General features: G+C 38.2%; 1 protein-coding gene and 1 long non-coding RNA gene across 2 annotated transcripts; one reads left to right on the top strand and one right to left on the bottom strand.

Moving 5' to 3' along the window:
* The first annotated feature begins 4,417 nt into the window (after nt 1-4,417).
* On the top strand, nt 4,418-6,194 carry LOC114172990. Its single transcript, XR_003602441.1, has 3 exons — nt 4,418-4,528; nt 4,646-4,717; nt 5,897-6,194. It is a non-coding gene; the product is annotated as an uncharacterized LOC114172990 (long non-coding RNA).
* Nucleotides 6,195-8,413: 2,219 nt separating this feature from the next.
* On the bottom strand, nt 8,414-14,174 carry LOC114173783 (signal recognition particle subunit SRP72-like). Its single transcript, XM_028058375.1, has 6 exons — nt 14,008-14,174; nt 13,786-13,922; nt 11,176-11,528; nt 10,077-10,173; nt 9,711-9,992; nt 8,414-9,600 (listed from the first exon to the last, which is right to left on the bottom strand). The coding sequence occupies exons 1-6, from the start codon at nt 14,141-14,143 to the stop codon at nt 8,608-8,610; spliced, it is 1,998 nt and encodes a 665-aa protein (XP_027914176.1). The 5' UTR covers nt 14,144-14,174; the 3' UTR covers nt 8,414-8,607.
* Nucleotides 14,175-16,658: the final 2,484 nt, after the last annotated feature.

The raw sequence follows: 16,658 nt of genomic DNA, 5'->3' as shown, positions 1-16,658 counted from the left end.
AGTTTGGAAGACTTTTTGAAGCACCAACCTGCCAAGTTTGATGGCAAGAAGAGTCCCGATCAGGCGGACCAATGGATGAAAGATATGGAGCGCATCTTTGATGCCAAGAGGTGCCCCGATGAGAGCAGACTGGCTTTCACTGTCTACATGCTCACTGGAGAGGCTGAGCATTGGTGGGCTAGCATGAAGCTGGTGATGGAAGAGAAGCATGAGGATATCACATGGGAAGCCTTCAAGAGGAGGTTTCTTTCAGAGTACTTCCCTGATAGCGTGAGGTACGCTAAGGAGGTTGAGTTCCTCCAGCTGACGCAGGGGAACAAGTCAGTAGCTGAGTACGCCGAGAGGTTCAAGCATCTGGGGCGTTTTTACACCATGCCGCTCGATGAGGAGTGGCGTTGCAGGAAGTTTGAGAATGGTCTCAGAGGAGATATCCGCCTGATGATAGCTCCACTGTCCATTAAGGACTTTGCGGCCTTGGTGGAAAAGGCCAGGGTCATTGAGCGAATGAAGGTAGAGGTGGAAGCTCAGCAACAGCCACAACAGAGAGTCAGTGGACCATCTGGGTCCAGGCCGAGGGTTGAAGAGAAGAGGAAGCCTTATGCTAGGCCTCATCCACAGCCACAGGGGTCTAGAGGCTTTTCTTCCTCGCCCAGCAGGATTCAGTGCTATCATTGCGGAGGGCCGCATGGGAAGAATTTCTGCCCGCAGCTATCAGGTTTCCGCAGGTGCAACCATTGTGGCAGAGAGGGCCACTTTGGTAGGGATTGCCCCACTCTGAGGAGGACAGTTGCACGACCTTCACCACACACTCCGAGTCAGAGTTCAGGCCAGACTCAGCAGAGAGGAGGAGGCAGCAGGCCTCAGGCTGCAGGCAGGGTCTTTGCGATGACCGGGTCAGAGGCAGCAGGTTCAGGTAACCTTGTTATTGGTTGTTGTGTAATATCTGGCAAGTCTTGTTGTGTGCTTTTTGATTCCGGGGCGACACACTCTTTTGTGTCAGAGTCTTGTGTGCGGGAGTTGAGTCTGCCGATGTGTGAGCTACAGTTTGATCTCGTGGTATCTACTCCGGCATCTGGGTTGGTTAGGACTTCTTCGGTGTGTGCTAGATGTCCAGTTGAGGTAGAGGGACGCGTATACAAAGTCAACCTCATATGTCTCCCTCTGCAAGGACTAGATGTGATCTTGGGAATGGATTGGCTCTCTGCCAACCGTGTTCTCATAGACTGTCGAGAGAAGAAGCTGTTGTTCTCCAACTCAGAGGAGCCCGAGTTGTTGTCTTTCCATGGGGTAATGAAGGAAATTCAGAGCGGCGCGCAGTGTTATATGGTCTTTGCCAGGATAGAAGTCGAGAAGGAGGAGAGGATTACCGCGATACCAGTGGTCAGGGACTTTGAGGATGTGTTCCCCAAAGAGGTACCGGGTTTGCCCCCAAGAAGAGAAGTGGAGTTCTCCATAGACTTGGTACCAGGAGCCGGACCTGTATCGATAGCTCCTTACCGCATGGCCCCAGCAGAGTTAGTAGAGTTAAAGAAGCAGATAGAGGAATTGCTTGAGAAACGGTTTATACGGCCGAGTGCTTCGCCGTGGGGAGCGCCTGTTTTGCTTGTGAAGAAGAAGGACGGTGGCTCAAGGTTGTGTGTGGACTATAGGCAGCTGAACAAGCTGACTATCAAGAATAAGTACCCCTTGCCGAGAATAGATGATTTGATGGACCAGCTACATGGGGCGTCGGTGTTCTCCAAGATTGATCTCCGGTCAGGTTATCATCAGATTTTGGTGAAGGCAGAAGATGTTGAGAAGACTGCTTTCAGATCCAGATATGGGCACTATGAGTATGTTGTCATGCCATTCGGTGTGACTAATGCTCCAGCTTTGTTCATGGATTACATGAACCGGATCTTCCGTCCGTTTTTAGATAAGTTTGTCGTGGTCTTCATAGACGACATTCTCATCTACTCCAGGACGCAGGAGGAACATGCCGAGCATCTGAGGATAGTGCTTAGCATTTTGAGAGAGAAACAACTGTTTGCCAAGTTGTCGAAGTGCGACTTCTGGATGAGAGAGGTGCAGTTTTTGGGGCACGTGATATCAGCTCAGGGTATAGCTGTGGATCCAGCTAAGGTAGAGGCCGTGATACAGTGGGAGTGTCCCAAGTCAGTGACTGAGATTCGGAGTTTCGTGGGTTTAGCTGGCTACTACAGGAGATTTATAGAGGGGTTCTCCAAGATAGTGGCACCCTTGACACAGTTAACCCGAAAAGATCAACCGTTTACATGGACTGATAGATGTGAAGAGAGCTTCAGAGAGCTCAAGCAGAGGCTGACGAGTGCCCCAGTGTTGGTAATCCCAGATGTGAGTAAACCCTTTGAGGTTTACTGTGATGCCTCTCATCAGGGCCTTGGATGTGTCTTGATGCAAGAGAGGAAGGTGGTGGCTTATGCTTCAAGGCAGTTGAAGGTTCATGAGAAGAACTACCCCACTCATGACCTAGAGTTAGCAGCGGTGGTTTTTGCTTTGAAGATATGGAGGCACTACTTGTATGGAGCACAGTTCCGTGTGTTTAGTGACCACAAGAGTTTGAAGTATCTCTTCGATCAGAAAGAGTTAAATATGAGGCAGAGGCGGTGGATAGAGTTTCTGAAGGACTACGACTTCGAGCTTCTCTATCATCCAGGGAAGGCAAATGTGGTGGCGGACGCATTGAGTAGGAAGGCAGTGCATGTGGCACACTTGATGATAAAAGAGTTAGAGTTGCTTGAGAGCTTCAGAGACATGAAGCTACAGTTTGAGTTGGAGTCGGAATACATCAGGTGTAGCACCTTGGTTATATCTAGTGACTTCTTGGGCTTAATCAGGGAGAGGCAAGCAAGGGATGTTAGCCTACAGAAGGTAAAAGAGCTACTGGGGACGGATCAAGCCAAGGAGTTTGCCTTGGGCAGTGATGGTGTGTTGAGGTTCAGAGGCAGAGTTTGTGTACCAGAAGATGTTGAGTTGAGGAAGTTGATCCTTGAGGAGGGACACAAGAGTCGTCTTAGTCTGCACCCTGGCATGACTAAGATGTACCAAGACCTCAAGGAGAACTTTTGGTGGCAGGGCATGAAAAAGGAAGTTGCACAGTTTGTATCGGCCTGTTTGACTTGTCAAAAGGCTAAGGTGGAGCATCAGAAGCCCGGTGGAACACTTCAACCCCTAGATATTCCGGTGTGGAAGTGGGATAGCATAGCCATGGATTTTGTTACCCACTTGCCTCGCACCGTGAGAGGACATGATGCTATATGGGTAGTGGTGGATCGTTTGACGAAGAGTGCTCACTTTTTGGCCGTGAATCTCAGGATGTCTATGACCAAGTTGGCCCAGCTTTACATCCGAGAGATAGTGAGACTTCATGGAGTGCCTAGTAGCATAGTGTCTGACAGAGACCCCCGGTTCACTTCCAGGTTCTGGCAGGCACTGCAGGAGGCGATGGGTAGCAAGTTGAGGATGAGTTCTGCTTATCATCCTCAGACGGATGGCCAGTCAGAGAGGGTAATTCAGTCCTTGGAGGACTTGTTGAGGACATGTATCTTGGACCACCTTGGCAGTTGGGATGAAGTGTTACCACTGGTGGAGTTCACCTACAACAACAGTTACCAAGCAAGTATAGGGATGGCGCCTTATGAGGCTTTGTATGGGAGGAGATGTAGGACTCCCTTGTGTTGGTACCAGGACGGTGAGTCAGTTTTGGTTGGACCAGAGTTGTTGCAACAAACCACAGAGAAGGTGCAGTTGGTGAGAGACAGGTTGCAAGCATCTCAGAGTAGGCAGAAGGCATATGCAGACCGAAGAAGGAGACCCTTAGAGTTTGAGGCTGGGGAGCACGTGTTCTTGAGGGTGACCCGAACCACTGGTGTGGGGAGGGCTATCCGCTCAAGGAAGTTGTCACCTAAGTTCTTGGGTCCGTATAAGATCTTGAGGAGGATAGGGCCCGTGGCTTATGAGGTTGCATTGCCACCCCAGTTGGCTAATCTACACCCAGTCTTTCATGTTTCACAGCTACGGAAGTACGTGTTTGACCCATCACATGTGTTAGAGGCGGAGGAGGTGGAAGTCAGGGAGAATCTCCAGGTAGTGGTACAGCCCGTGGCTATAAAGGATCGCCAAGTTAAGGAGCGCAAAGGAAGAGCCACTAGTCTCGTGAAGGTCATATGGGACCGGAGGACAGGTGACTGTACTTGGGAGCTTGAGGAGGACATGAGGAGTTCATACCCACATCTGTTCTGGTAAGTCTAATTTTTCGAGGACGAAAAATTTTTGTTGTTGGGGAGATGTTGTAAGCCCCTTTTTCAGTATATAGAGTTTGGGCCTGGTCCCTTCGTAGGCCCAAGGGCAGCCCTTCAGTAGGACCCTATACCCTTCCAACTCTCTCATTCTTCACCCTTCTGTTTTCCAGAGCTGCCCTCTTCCCCAAACCCTCTATCCTTAGCAAGGCTCTGCTAGGGCACAGTCCTCTTCCATCCTGAGGTAGCAAAGATCGACCCTATACTTCCTGGTAAGTCGAACTCTTGAGCATTTGGTCTACTTTCTTCCCCTTTTCCCGCTGTTTGAGCATGTTGGTCAGTTAGGTTCCGTTTATTTACCCCGTTCTGTGCTGATTTCCATGTTTCAGCTCACTGCTCTAGCCCTTGGAGCTGAAATACTTCTTAGTTGCGGGTCTATTTCGTTTTAGCATCTAAGCAAGGTAAGGGAAGATAGGTTCTTTTCGCGTTTTTGAAATATGTGGTCTGTTTTCGTTTATGTTTTATGCTTAAATGATTGGAAAATGTTAGTTTTGGTATATTTCTGAGTTAGGGGTTCAAATATTCATGAAACTGTGATGTTTGACGTCTTTTTTCGTATTCTGATGCGTCGCACAGTCGCTGGGCGAGTTCCTTGACTCGCTGGGCGACTGGGTATTTTTCTGATATGCGCAGTTTTAGTAAAATTGAATTTTCTGACTCATTAACCGTTGGATTGAGCTCAAATTTTGACATTTGGTTCACAACATGCTATTTTATGGTTTGACCGGTTGGATCGTCAATTAGATATCTGTAGCTTGAGAAATGTGTCACGCATTACTGCAATGATTTTGGTTTTATGATAATAAATTTTCTTTGGAATTTTGGTGTAAGAGTTATGGTTGTGGATTATGCTTGATTGTATGGAATTGCAGGTACTTAAATTTTGGCACACATTTATTTGGGATGAATACTATTTTGTGATATATGTATGTCTTGGTATGCATTTATAAAGTATGAGATGAATGATAGCATGAGTAATGTATGAAGTTGTGTTTGGATGGTTGATAATGAGCATGAGAAATAAATGTTGAGGTTGCAAGTGGTTGTTATGTGATATGAGCCATGAGGTTGGTGTGAAATAGGCATAATTCCATGAGTCTCGTGGGGAGACTTTATGGTGGCGTGTAGTGTATATATTAAGATAAGGATTCAAGTAAGGATTGCATCCCGAAACTCTAAAGGGTCAGTGAGTCTCAAGTAGAGCAAACTGACCCAAGTGGTGAGAGTAGCGGGAGGCCTTAGTCTTTGGCAGGATAATGGCCTTAAACGTTTAAAGGCTAACCTTGTGTGTGGTAGGGTGAAACCCATTGGCAATGGCTCTGCAGAGCAGTAGAGGCCACCACAAGTGCAAGCGTCCAGTGAATCCGATCTTAGTATATGTATCCGGATAATAGAGTCATAGTGTCTTGCTTGTTTGCCATAACATGACTTGTATGTCTCTGTGTTGTATGCCTGTGAATGTCTATGCACTTATCCCTTTACAATATGATAAGTTTCAAGTTACACTAGCTTACCCTTGCACTTTATGTATGTTTCCGTTGTGTCTTCTCTTTTGCGATGATCACCGTTGGTGGGAGCAGATGGGAATACTTCTGAAGGTAGGCCTGATGGTGGTAGCAGTGCAGCCTAGTGGGCCCGTTGAGGTGGCTTTCGAAGAAGTTCCATGGCCCTAGTGCCTTGTAATACCATGCTCTTAGAGCATTTCTTTTGCCCAACTGTTAAACTTTAGATTTGTTTCTGTTTATGGTATGGTGGCATGCCTAAATCCGTTTTCGCAGTATTTTCTGGATGACTGTAATAGTTATCTCCCCTACATTGTATGTTCATCTGAATGCTTCTCGTTATTATAACTGTGTGATATTTTATTTAGTAGTTTAATCTATTAAAATGGGACGTCACATAAAACATTAAATAAACTTATCAAAATTTGGTTGAATGAACTAAATTCACGTATTTCTAAAATTGAAGCATTAAATTAGTTCAAAATTTTTTAAAATGAATTAATTTAATTTTCACTAAAAGTTAAAGTTGAGGGTAACATTAGTTATTAATTTCACTGAAACATATAAATTATTATTTTATAGTTTCAATTTTGTTATTGCTTATTCATAATAAAAAGTTAAAATTATTTCATATTAGTCGATCAAATTTCAATTTATTTATATATATTTTTGTAAATGAATTAAAATACAATTTTATTTTTTACAATATTGTGTAGAAATTATAAAAAAAAAATTAAAGATACTTGTTACTTTAAATTAATTAGGGTGTAATTTTCAAAATAATATGTTTGGATGAAGAAAGTGGTTTTCTTCCTAGCATAACAATTTAACCTCAATTTTCCCTCATTTAACTTTGTTGTTTTGTTGAAGATTGTATCTTCTTAATTAATAGGTTTTTTTGAAATATGGAGAAACTAACTAAGAAAAAAACAGACACCTAATTCCACATTAAATGAGTAAAAGATAGTTTGGGAGTAAGTTCATACTTATATTTTTTCTACAAAAATACTGAATATTTCTTTTAATAAATTGAAATTAGCATACATAAAAATTAAAGTAATTCTTTTAGAAAATTTATTTATAAGAGTTACATTATTTCTTATTTCAAATAATTTTATATTATTTAAGAGTTAAAATTAATTGTCGTTTAAATACATTTATTTCTTTAATTTTTTTAAGTGTTTTTCAAAGATAAAATCATAATAAAATTCTAAATTATGAAACGAATAATATAATAAATCAAATGTATTGATGAATCATAGTTAATAATGTTATCTCAATGAACTATACCATTTGACATTTTTTACAAGTAACCAACTCTTTTTGGTAAGATCAAAATATATATATATATATATATATATATATATATATATATATATATATATATATATATTTATAAAACCTACCCAAGTGTTTGAGTTTTGGTAGAGATTCCAAAAGAAAAATAAAGGTTGGAAGGTTAAAGAAGTCATCTAAAATAGGAAGAGAATTTCTAATGAAATGCATTGCCCAAATCATCACATTTTAAACTTCTAAAATCACTTTTGTGGCCTCATCCAATGCTTAATTATAAAATTGTATTAGAAAAACTTCATTGGTGTTTGGAATATGGAAAATATTTTTAGTATTTTTCTTCTTCCATAGGCACCCTGTGTGATGCAAATATTATTATACCATTTTCAGAACATGAATGGAAGAGGTACTCATATTCGAGAATAACACTTTGAAACAACATATCAACTTCTCTATGCTATTAACAAAACGATGATAACGTTTAAGTTTTTTCTTTTTTTCAAGATTATAAGGTGATTGATACATAAGAAAAAGTCATTGGTGTTATTGTTTAAACATATATGGTAAATTAAATTCTATACTTTTATTATAACTATAATCAGTAAAATATTTTTTTATGGGTTGCGTGAACAAAATTGTGAAACTTATCGGGTGTACATTAACTAGTACAAAATGATTTCTGTTTAACTATATGTTAATATATTAGGATTTGAACGCAGTAATTTTAATTTGTATAAACTTTTTATAAATAATATATATTACAAACCAGTTAAGTTGTTAAAAAAAGAAGATAAACTTCAAACATTATAAATTGATTGTGTTTTGTTTGGGCTCATGAACTTTCAACGAAACCCTTGTCTTCTTTAGTTAGGACAACTAAAAGAAAAAGAGAGAAATTTCCCTTGCATAATATCACGTTAAGTTATGATCCTTATACCAAGACAAGACCTGCATCAATTGGGTGTAGACTAATTATATTAGTAAGAAAAACAAAAACGTATTTTGGCATTGCGTTAAAAAGTGGAGCATGCTTTCCATAATTGCAGAGTTTAATTTTGAAAATAATATATTTAAATACTGCTTCAACATTCTCCCAATAATTTTAACTACTAAATAAAAAGTACTAAATGACTTTGATATTTGCAAAATCTTTAAAAGGAATTTTGTTGTCCATAGAAATCTTACCTGACTTGAACAGAAAGGTTGAGTAAAAATATGTGACCACTACAAAAAAATGCATTTCTAAAATATGAAATCTGCTTAGAGGTGTAGTATAGTGCAATCCGTAAAGAGGACGGGAAATGAAAGAAAATAAACAAACTTGCACATTGATGATTGCGTCTAACTGTACTCATTGGTTGAATCAAAACTTAAGGTTTTGAATTTGAACCCACGCAGTGGATTCCAATGTATGAACCATCATCTCAGTCATTAAACAGCATGAACAAACTGTGAGCTAAAAAAGTTCAAAAAAACTGTATGAACCCTCATCTCATTCAATTCCTAGATTTCTTTCTGGAGGACTTGGAAGAAGGCTTGGTTTGCTCGGAAACTGCATTCTGCCCAGCTCCTTTGGAAGTTCCCTGGTTTGATTTTGAATGTGAAGTGTTGGATGATGCACCAGTATCATGTTTATCTCTAACTACAGCACCTTGAGATCCTCTCACTTGAGCAGCTCTTTTGTCCTTCCTCTTGGGCCTATATGTTGATCTTTCTCGTTTGGGAAGCCACCTTTCTGGATCTGGGGGAGGACCTGGATTTGCAGGGTCGAACCCTTTAGGATACCTTGGCTTTCTTTTTCTCTTTTTCTTAGTTTTTGTCTTGTTCTTTCCTTCCTCATATGTTTCAGAGACTCCAACGCGAGGGGCCTCAACTTGTTTCACTCCAGATGTACGCTCCAAACTGTCCACATCAATTCCCTTTAAACCAGGTAGGGCCTTGAGTTGCTTTTCATAAAGCTCTGCCTTGTTGACATCCATGCGTGCAACTGTTGTTACAAGCCCAACCAGTGCTTCTACGCTTCCCTGGTTTTTGACGAGTTCCTCATAGAGTTTAGCAGCCTCCTCCTCTTTGCCATGCCTGAGCTTGAATGACGCAGCTTCTTGCATTATAATATTAAGCTTATTGTCCTCAGTCATAGCATTAGACCACCATTTAGTTGCAGCATCAAGCACAGCAGCTGCACCATCAATGTCACCAGCTCGCTCTTTTAAAGACACAAGGGTGGCAACAGTAGCAGGCATATGCTGGATATCAGATATCTTTGCCAGAGAATCGGCTGCAATATGTGGATGGCCAGCAGCAGCTGCCACCTGCGCCCGGGCTAAGTGAACAACTTTGGACTTCTCAGGGAACTTAGTAGCAAATTGTGCTAATATTTCCTCGGCCCTTCCAGCTTTGTTCTCTCTAACCAAGAGGGCAGCTTGCAGTAATACTGGTATCACACTTTCAGGGAACATGTCTGGTAATGCTGAAACAAGTTCTCGTGCCTACAAATTTTCACAGTGAAGTAATAATAAAGAGTGTGCTCCCTTGCTCATTCTAAAAAAAGAACAAATGACACACAATTGATGATTCAAGACAAAAAAAGAAGAAAAACCTGCTCGATCTTATTAGCATGAAGAAGTAAAAGAATCCTATTTGCATATATCGCTTCCTTTTCTTTTGCTGAAAGTTTCAGGTCCAGTGATGGAGCTAGCCGAAAGCTTTGACTCTCTTTGTCTTTCAGTCGATCAAGTTTCCTTAAGCTATCAGAAACATCTTTTGAACCTTTCAGTGAAATAAGATTGTTCACTGCCACTGCAATTGATGATTCATCAGCCATATCTCGTTTGATTGTGTCTGTATAAGCTTCAATAGCATCTTGCTTACGCCCAAGAAGCTGTTCATCCATAGTAGATTAATATCTCTGGCTCTTGAAAACATAATAGTTTGAAGGAGATAAGTTTGAGATAAAAACTTTTACCTGCTGGACATAGGCTAATTGTACAGCTATAGGAGACAATTCAAGTTCTATCTCATCATCAGCCAAGTTATCTTCCATCAGGACCTCTTGACCAATTCTGATGCAATATATGGGAATTAACATAAGTATATGGCACGGCTTAAATAGGTTACCAAACACTAAATAAGGAAGTAAGCCAACAATGAAATCAAAGTGAATTTAAATCAAAACAATCAACAACGAAATTCAGACTGCACCCGTTGCCGGTACCTAATATAATAAGTCACTGAATGGTTTAACTTCTTAATAGGTTATCAATTATAGAGTAAGGAAGTAAAACAAACAATAGCATCAAAGAACATTCAAATTAAAACAATAAAAAAAAATCATATTGTGCCCCATTGCTAGTGCCTAATATAATGAATCACTATGATAGAATACCAAAACAGAAATTGAAAAAAGGGGCAAAGAACACAGAATATTGTATAATACTGTATTATTGGAACAAAAGACAGGAAAATACAGCAGGAAACACAATTCCTCATCGAAGAAGTACTTCCTTCACATTCCTCCTCAAAGTTGAAGCCTTTCTGCCAGTATTCAACTTTTTTTTTACTAAGTCCACTTTTAACAAGAACTAAATTTTTATCAACGTCACACCAAGCAAAATGACTTGTAACCCCATTATTCGACTATTGTTTCTCCAATCCTTGTTCAAGTTAAAAATAACCCAAGGTTGATGCATATTTTGACTTTAAATTAATCTCAATTTGTCCATGCTTTTCCAAACTGGAATTCTTTACTCACCCAACATTTCAATCACACTTGATTTCCAAACATAACGAAAAGGACCTATTACTATTGGTAAAGATCAAACAACGTAAGTTTGTATCAGAACAATCAGGTACATAAAATTTTGAAACAAAGCTAAAGAATTCCCAAGAACAAGCACAACAAGAGCCATAAATATAGTTTCTACTACTGATAAGTCAGACTTATAACATAGACATCACAAGATAAAAAAAATGAAGATTGTTATACTGTAGCATTATTTTCAACCATAGAAATGCAGGTAAATTTGTTCAATTTCACAGTTTCCATAATTAAAATAGCATATCACCTTCGGCCTGATAACAAGAGTTGTTCTGCATCTGTGTACTTCTTCCTTGCAATTAAAGAACAAGCAGTATTGAATGCCAGTTCAAAACTGCTTGTTGCTTTAACCCGGAGTGAATCCAGCATTCCTTGAACTTCAGATGACCTGCCAGCCATAACTAACGCTGCAACAGAATTTATTTCCATGTTATCAATCTTGGAATTTTGGAGCTTCTGGTAGATTTCTAGGCAAGCATCCATTTTCCCTAGACGATACAATATCTGACACTCCAAAAGCATAGTTTCATCAGTTCTCTCTTGTCTTTTCAAAGACTCCAAAGCTTCATCCAACTTGTTTTGTCTGTACAAGCAGTATGCCTATATAGAAACAAAAAAGTAAAAAACAGCAATCAATGGTAAGCATTTACGCATGTATGAATCAATTGTACAATAAACTAACAGTTTTCAGTGAAACATCAACATTTATATGCCTTAGTGAGGAAATGATTAACCATTCAAACCAATGAATCTATATGGTTTTCAGTTAAGAGCAGTGGAGTTTTCATACGTACTTGGATTTAGACAAAGAATCCAAACAAACAATACAAACCAAGTAAAATTGAAACAAGAGTAAATTATACTCACCCCCAAGGTTTCATCAAATTTCCATCGATTCAGCAATACCCTTATTTTTCTATTCCTATGCTAAATCTCATTAATTGTTTGAAAAACACTAAACCACATATCCCTGTAAAGAAGGTTGTATAGTAAATGTAAAAATATGAAAGGTTAAGCACAACCATGAGAAACTTTGAGGGGTGTTAGTGTAATATATTCTTGAAATAATTCATACAACCAACTTAACTATACCGGATCAATGGAATACAGATATATCAAACAAGATCATGGACAAAATAGTAAAGCATAAGATAATCAAGCTATTTTTCTTTACTACCAAGTTCTCACATCTTTAATTTCTTCATGTAAGAATCCAAATAATAAGTTCGAAAAAAGACAGTAAGAGTCCCACATGCACATGCATCAGCAGAAAACTTCAAGTCAAAAAAAAAAACTAAAAATTAAAGGTTTGACAATGACTTAATGACAATTAGCATGTTTGAGTTAGATTGGAGGTTTGTTGCCGACAGCTCTTTCCTTCCTTCTTCCTCAGTTTCGATTTTACTGCCAATCACACAAGAGGATAATTTGCACTATTATTCCATTATTTCTTTCCATCCTACCCCTAAAACCCTTCTCCACAAAGCGCAGTTCTTACTAACACGCTTTTTGCCATTCCCTGTTGAAATTAATCAAAGAGTTGTTTGTTTCTTTTATAGTTGCAATAACTATCATATTTTGAGTGTGATTGTAATAACTGTCATCCTGACAGTTTATATAACTTTTGTATTGTTGTGCAGTTAATGAGAAAAAAATCTATCATGTTTTCTCTGCATATTGTGTGTGTGTGTGACCTGTAGTGTGACTTGTGTTAGACAGTTCCAACAAAGTGGTATTCAGAGCACGGTTGTGACGAACCTTGTTGTGAAAGAAGAGATGGGCGCATAATTGTGAGAGTGTGCAGCCATGACCACTGCAGGTATCATACCAGGGTGCATAATAGATGAGAAGAGTGAGTCTCTTATCTTGATTGGCTAGCACCCAACAGGAGCCTACAAGTTATATGACCCAAGGAAACAACAGGTAGTGATAAGCAGGGACGTCGTTGTGGACGAGGCGGCATCTTGGAGTTGGGAAACTGATGCAGTCCTACACATTCCTTTTGTTCTGGAAGACAGGGTGGTGACTTTAGAACCTAATACTGCTGGTGATGTTATTAGTGGTGATATTGTAGCTGATGACACTAGAAGATCCCACCGAACACGATTTCCTTCATCTAGACTTTCTGATTATGAAGTCTACAATGATTCTGAGATAGCGGATAATGGAGAAATGGCCCATTTTGCTTTTATGGCGGGTGCTGAACCATTAGATTGGAAGCAGGCTATTAACATCAAAGAATGGAGGAGTGGGATGCTTGAAGAAATTGAAGCTATCGAGAGAAACAAAACCTGGGAGCTTTCAAACTTACCTCTCAACAAACATCCTATTGATGTTAAATGGGTGTTTAAAGTTAAATTTAAGCCAGATGGGTCTATAGCCAAACACAAGGCTAGACTTGTTGCAAAGGAGTTGCTTCAAAGGCATGGTATTGACTACACTGATGTGTACGCACCAGTAGCTAGAATGGAGACTGTATGCTTAGTGATTGCTATGGCTAGCCTTAACAATAACTATCATATTTCGTGTGTGATTGTAATAACTGTCATCCTGACAGTTTATATAATTTTTGTATTGCTGTTGCAGTTAATGAGAAAAAAATCTATCCTGTTTTCTCTGCATATTGTGTGTGTGCGTGACCTGTAGTGTGACTTGTGTTAGACAGTTCCAACATTCCCATCCAGCATCCGACAGCGGCCCGCTATTATAATCCCTACTTCAATTAGTAACCTCTAACACATACAAATTCGAGGTACACAAATCACAACGCACGCAATAAGAATATATCCTCAGATCCAATTCTCAATTTCGACAAATAACCAATGACAAAGCAGAACAAAAGCGGAAATTGACGTACCTTGAAGAAATGAAAATCATCGAGCTGCTTCCGTGAAGACTTAATGGCGGAGAGCGCATCCTCGACACGGTCATTTTTTATCAGCGCGACGACTTTGCATCGGAGCGCATCTTCATCGTCGGGTGCAATAGCAAGAACTGCGATGGAAACGAGATACCGATGAGAAAACAAAGGAACGTTAAGGGAGGGGAGCGTTTGAGAAGAGAAATGAAATTGACGAACTCTGATCTGTGAATTTGACGACATTGTCGAATGCAGAAGCCCGGATGTGCCTGTTGAGCGTCGTGAACAGATCTTCGAGGGGAGGAGGAGGGGCGGGTTGCGACGGCGACGGCGCCGGCTTGGACTTCGGAGCCATTAGGTTTCAGGCGATTGGATCACTTTCAGAGAATTGGGTCGGGTTGTTTTTCTGTATTGAGCCTATGCTGAGTTATTAAAACGGTCCGTTTTACTGGTTTTGCAATTTAATAAAACCTCTTGTTTTTAACTATCCATTTAAACCGTATAGTTTGACTTCTTCTATAATTAGATGGATTCAAAACCTCAAATCTATTATTTGCCGCTAGTTTTTACTTATTTATATTTGAAGTTTTATTTTTTATTATATTTTTTTATGTTAATATATATTTTAATTATGTAAACTTTAATTGATAAATAATATTTTTAGCTATACTTTTACATATCCTTTCAATAATATATACTTTTTAATTTTTATGATAAAAATAGTTATCTTAGTCTTATTGATAAAATGAAACACATACTTCTTATTTTATTTATTTTTACACTTAAATTCGTGTTTAAATGTAATAAATTTATCATATATGTTATAAATATTTTTTATTTTTATTAAAATATTAATTTTTTAAAATATAGTTTTTTGTTTCTTTTATTAGAGGATTTATAATTAAGAGAACATATAATTTCTTTTTAATATTTTTAATATTTTTAATTTTTATGTTTTAAAACTTGACGTTTGAATTTTAGTACTTGTTATTTGATATATTATTTTTAAATAAAATAAAAGTAAAAGTTGTTAACCGTCTTGTAATAGTTAAAATAAATGTAATTGTTGTTTTAATAAAAAAATCTTAAAGTTATAAAAAATATTTATTTTAAAATTAGAGAAGGTGTGAATCATGATCTTAGAAGAAATAAATGTAGCATTTTTTAAAATTTATTAATTACTTTGTGAAATGGTTAGGTTGAAAGACCGATTCATTAATACGTCAAATTTGAATCATTCTAATTTTGTAATGTAATAATAAAAACACAATTAATTATACAAATATTTTTTTAGATCTAATTATTAATTAAATACATTATAATTTTTTTATATTTTAAATTAATAATTTAAATCTTATTTAGTAATTAAAACCTAATTTTAAGTATTATGGATTGAAATTATAATTTTATTACATAATGATAAAACAAAATTATATTTATTCTATAAATTTATTTTAATACTACATAATATAATATCACAAGAATAGTGACGGGACAAAAGAGACCGGAAATAAAACAATCGACTAAAAAATAAGGAGGAGGAATAAACTGTCGTTTAAATGCTTAGTTAAAAGCAAAATATTTTTATTAAGTTGAAAAATAGGTATTGTGTTAATAATACAGCAGAGGCATATTTATTCCAGCAGGGAAACCATACTCACATATATAACTGCATAAAATAATTTTATAGATCAAACTTAAGTATCTTTCAAACTTTTCTATATGAAGTATATTTTTTTATTATTTAGTTTTCAATAATATCTTTCTAATTAAATTTTAAATATTATTAAGAAATAGATTTTGTAACATCCCGTTTTAATAGTTTTTATGCTATCAAACAAAATATTAAATTATGATAATTTAAAAGCATATGATAGTAATAAACCAATATAAGGTAACAATACAGTCATCCTCAAAATAACTATACATGTACTGCCTATACATACAGCTACACTTAAAAAAAAAGGGGATACAAAACTTCCCAAAACATCTAAACAAAACTAAAGGTGGCAACTACTGCTAGAAGCGTCCAAACACCACTCAACTCCTGTCCAGGAGGGGGTGTATCCTCACCTGTACATTTAGCTGCTCACGTCATTCATTAAGGGCGATCATTGCAAAAATAGAAGACACACAGAATAAACATATGCAAGAAGGGTAAGCTAACTTAAATAAGAAGAAATCATGCAATTTAATAGTTACGCATCAATCAGGGTCAATCACGCAATTATCAGAATCGTCCAAATAACCACAGCCATAACACAACATCACCATTCTAGACTCGATATCCGGATTATGTAAGTGACATTGGAGCTCTCGATGGCTTGCACTTGTGACGGTTCCCAAACTCTACAGAGTTTTAGGCACAAGGGGTATTCACCCAACCACTCCTAAAGTAAGTCCCTTTCACGTCTATGACGGATCGGGTCCATAGACTAGGACCTCCTGCTACTCCTCCCGACATAATCCATTATACTCTATATGAGTCTTAATGGTTATTAGGAGCGTCAGGATACCACCAATATGAGTCCTCATGTCCTTACATTCACTAAAACCAACTTCCTTAGAATTTCCCTTGAAATCCTAACTCCAACACATTCTCATACAGACCAATTTCACACAAATATCATCACACAGACCATCATGCATAAAATCACATACTAGATAAGCCATAATCACAAAGTTCCACTGAACACAACTTCATTTAGTCAAAAACAGGGAAGGAACTTAAACTCTACAGTGAATCTCGCTCAAGCTAGAGGATCTCGCCTGAGTTAGAGAGTTGTCTCGCTTAGGCGAGTCACTTTCGCCTGGGCTAGACCCGAAACAGGGGGTACCCCAAAAATCTGGGCGAATTCTCGCTCAGGCTA

This window comes from Vigna unguiculata, chromosome 2 (genome assembly GCF_004118075.2).
Source record: "Vigna unguiculata cultivar IT97K-499-35 chromosome 2, ASM411807v1, whole genome shotgun sequence".
Taxonomy (NCBI): Eukaryota; Viridiplantae; Streptophyta; class Magnoliopsida; order Fabales; family Fabaceae; genus Vigna; species Vigna unguiculata.
This window is presented reverse-complemented; position numbering and strand designations above follow the sequence as displayed.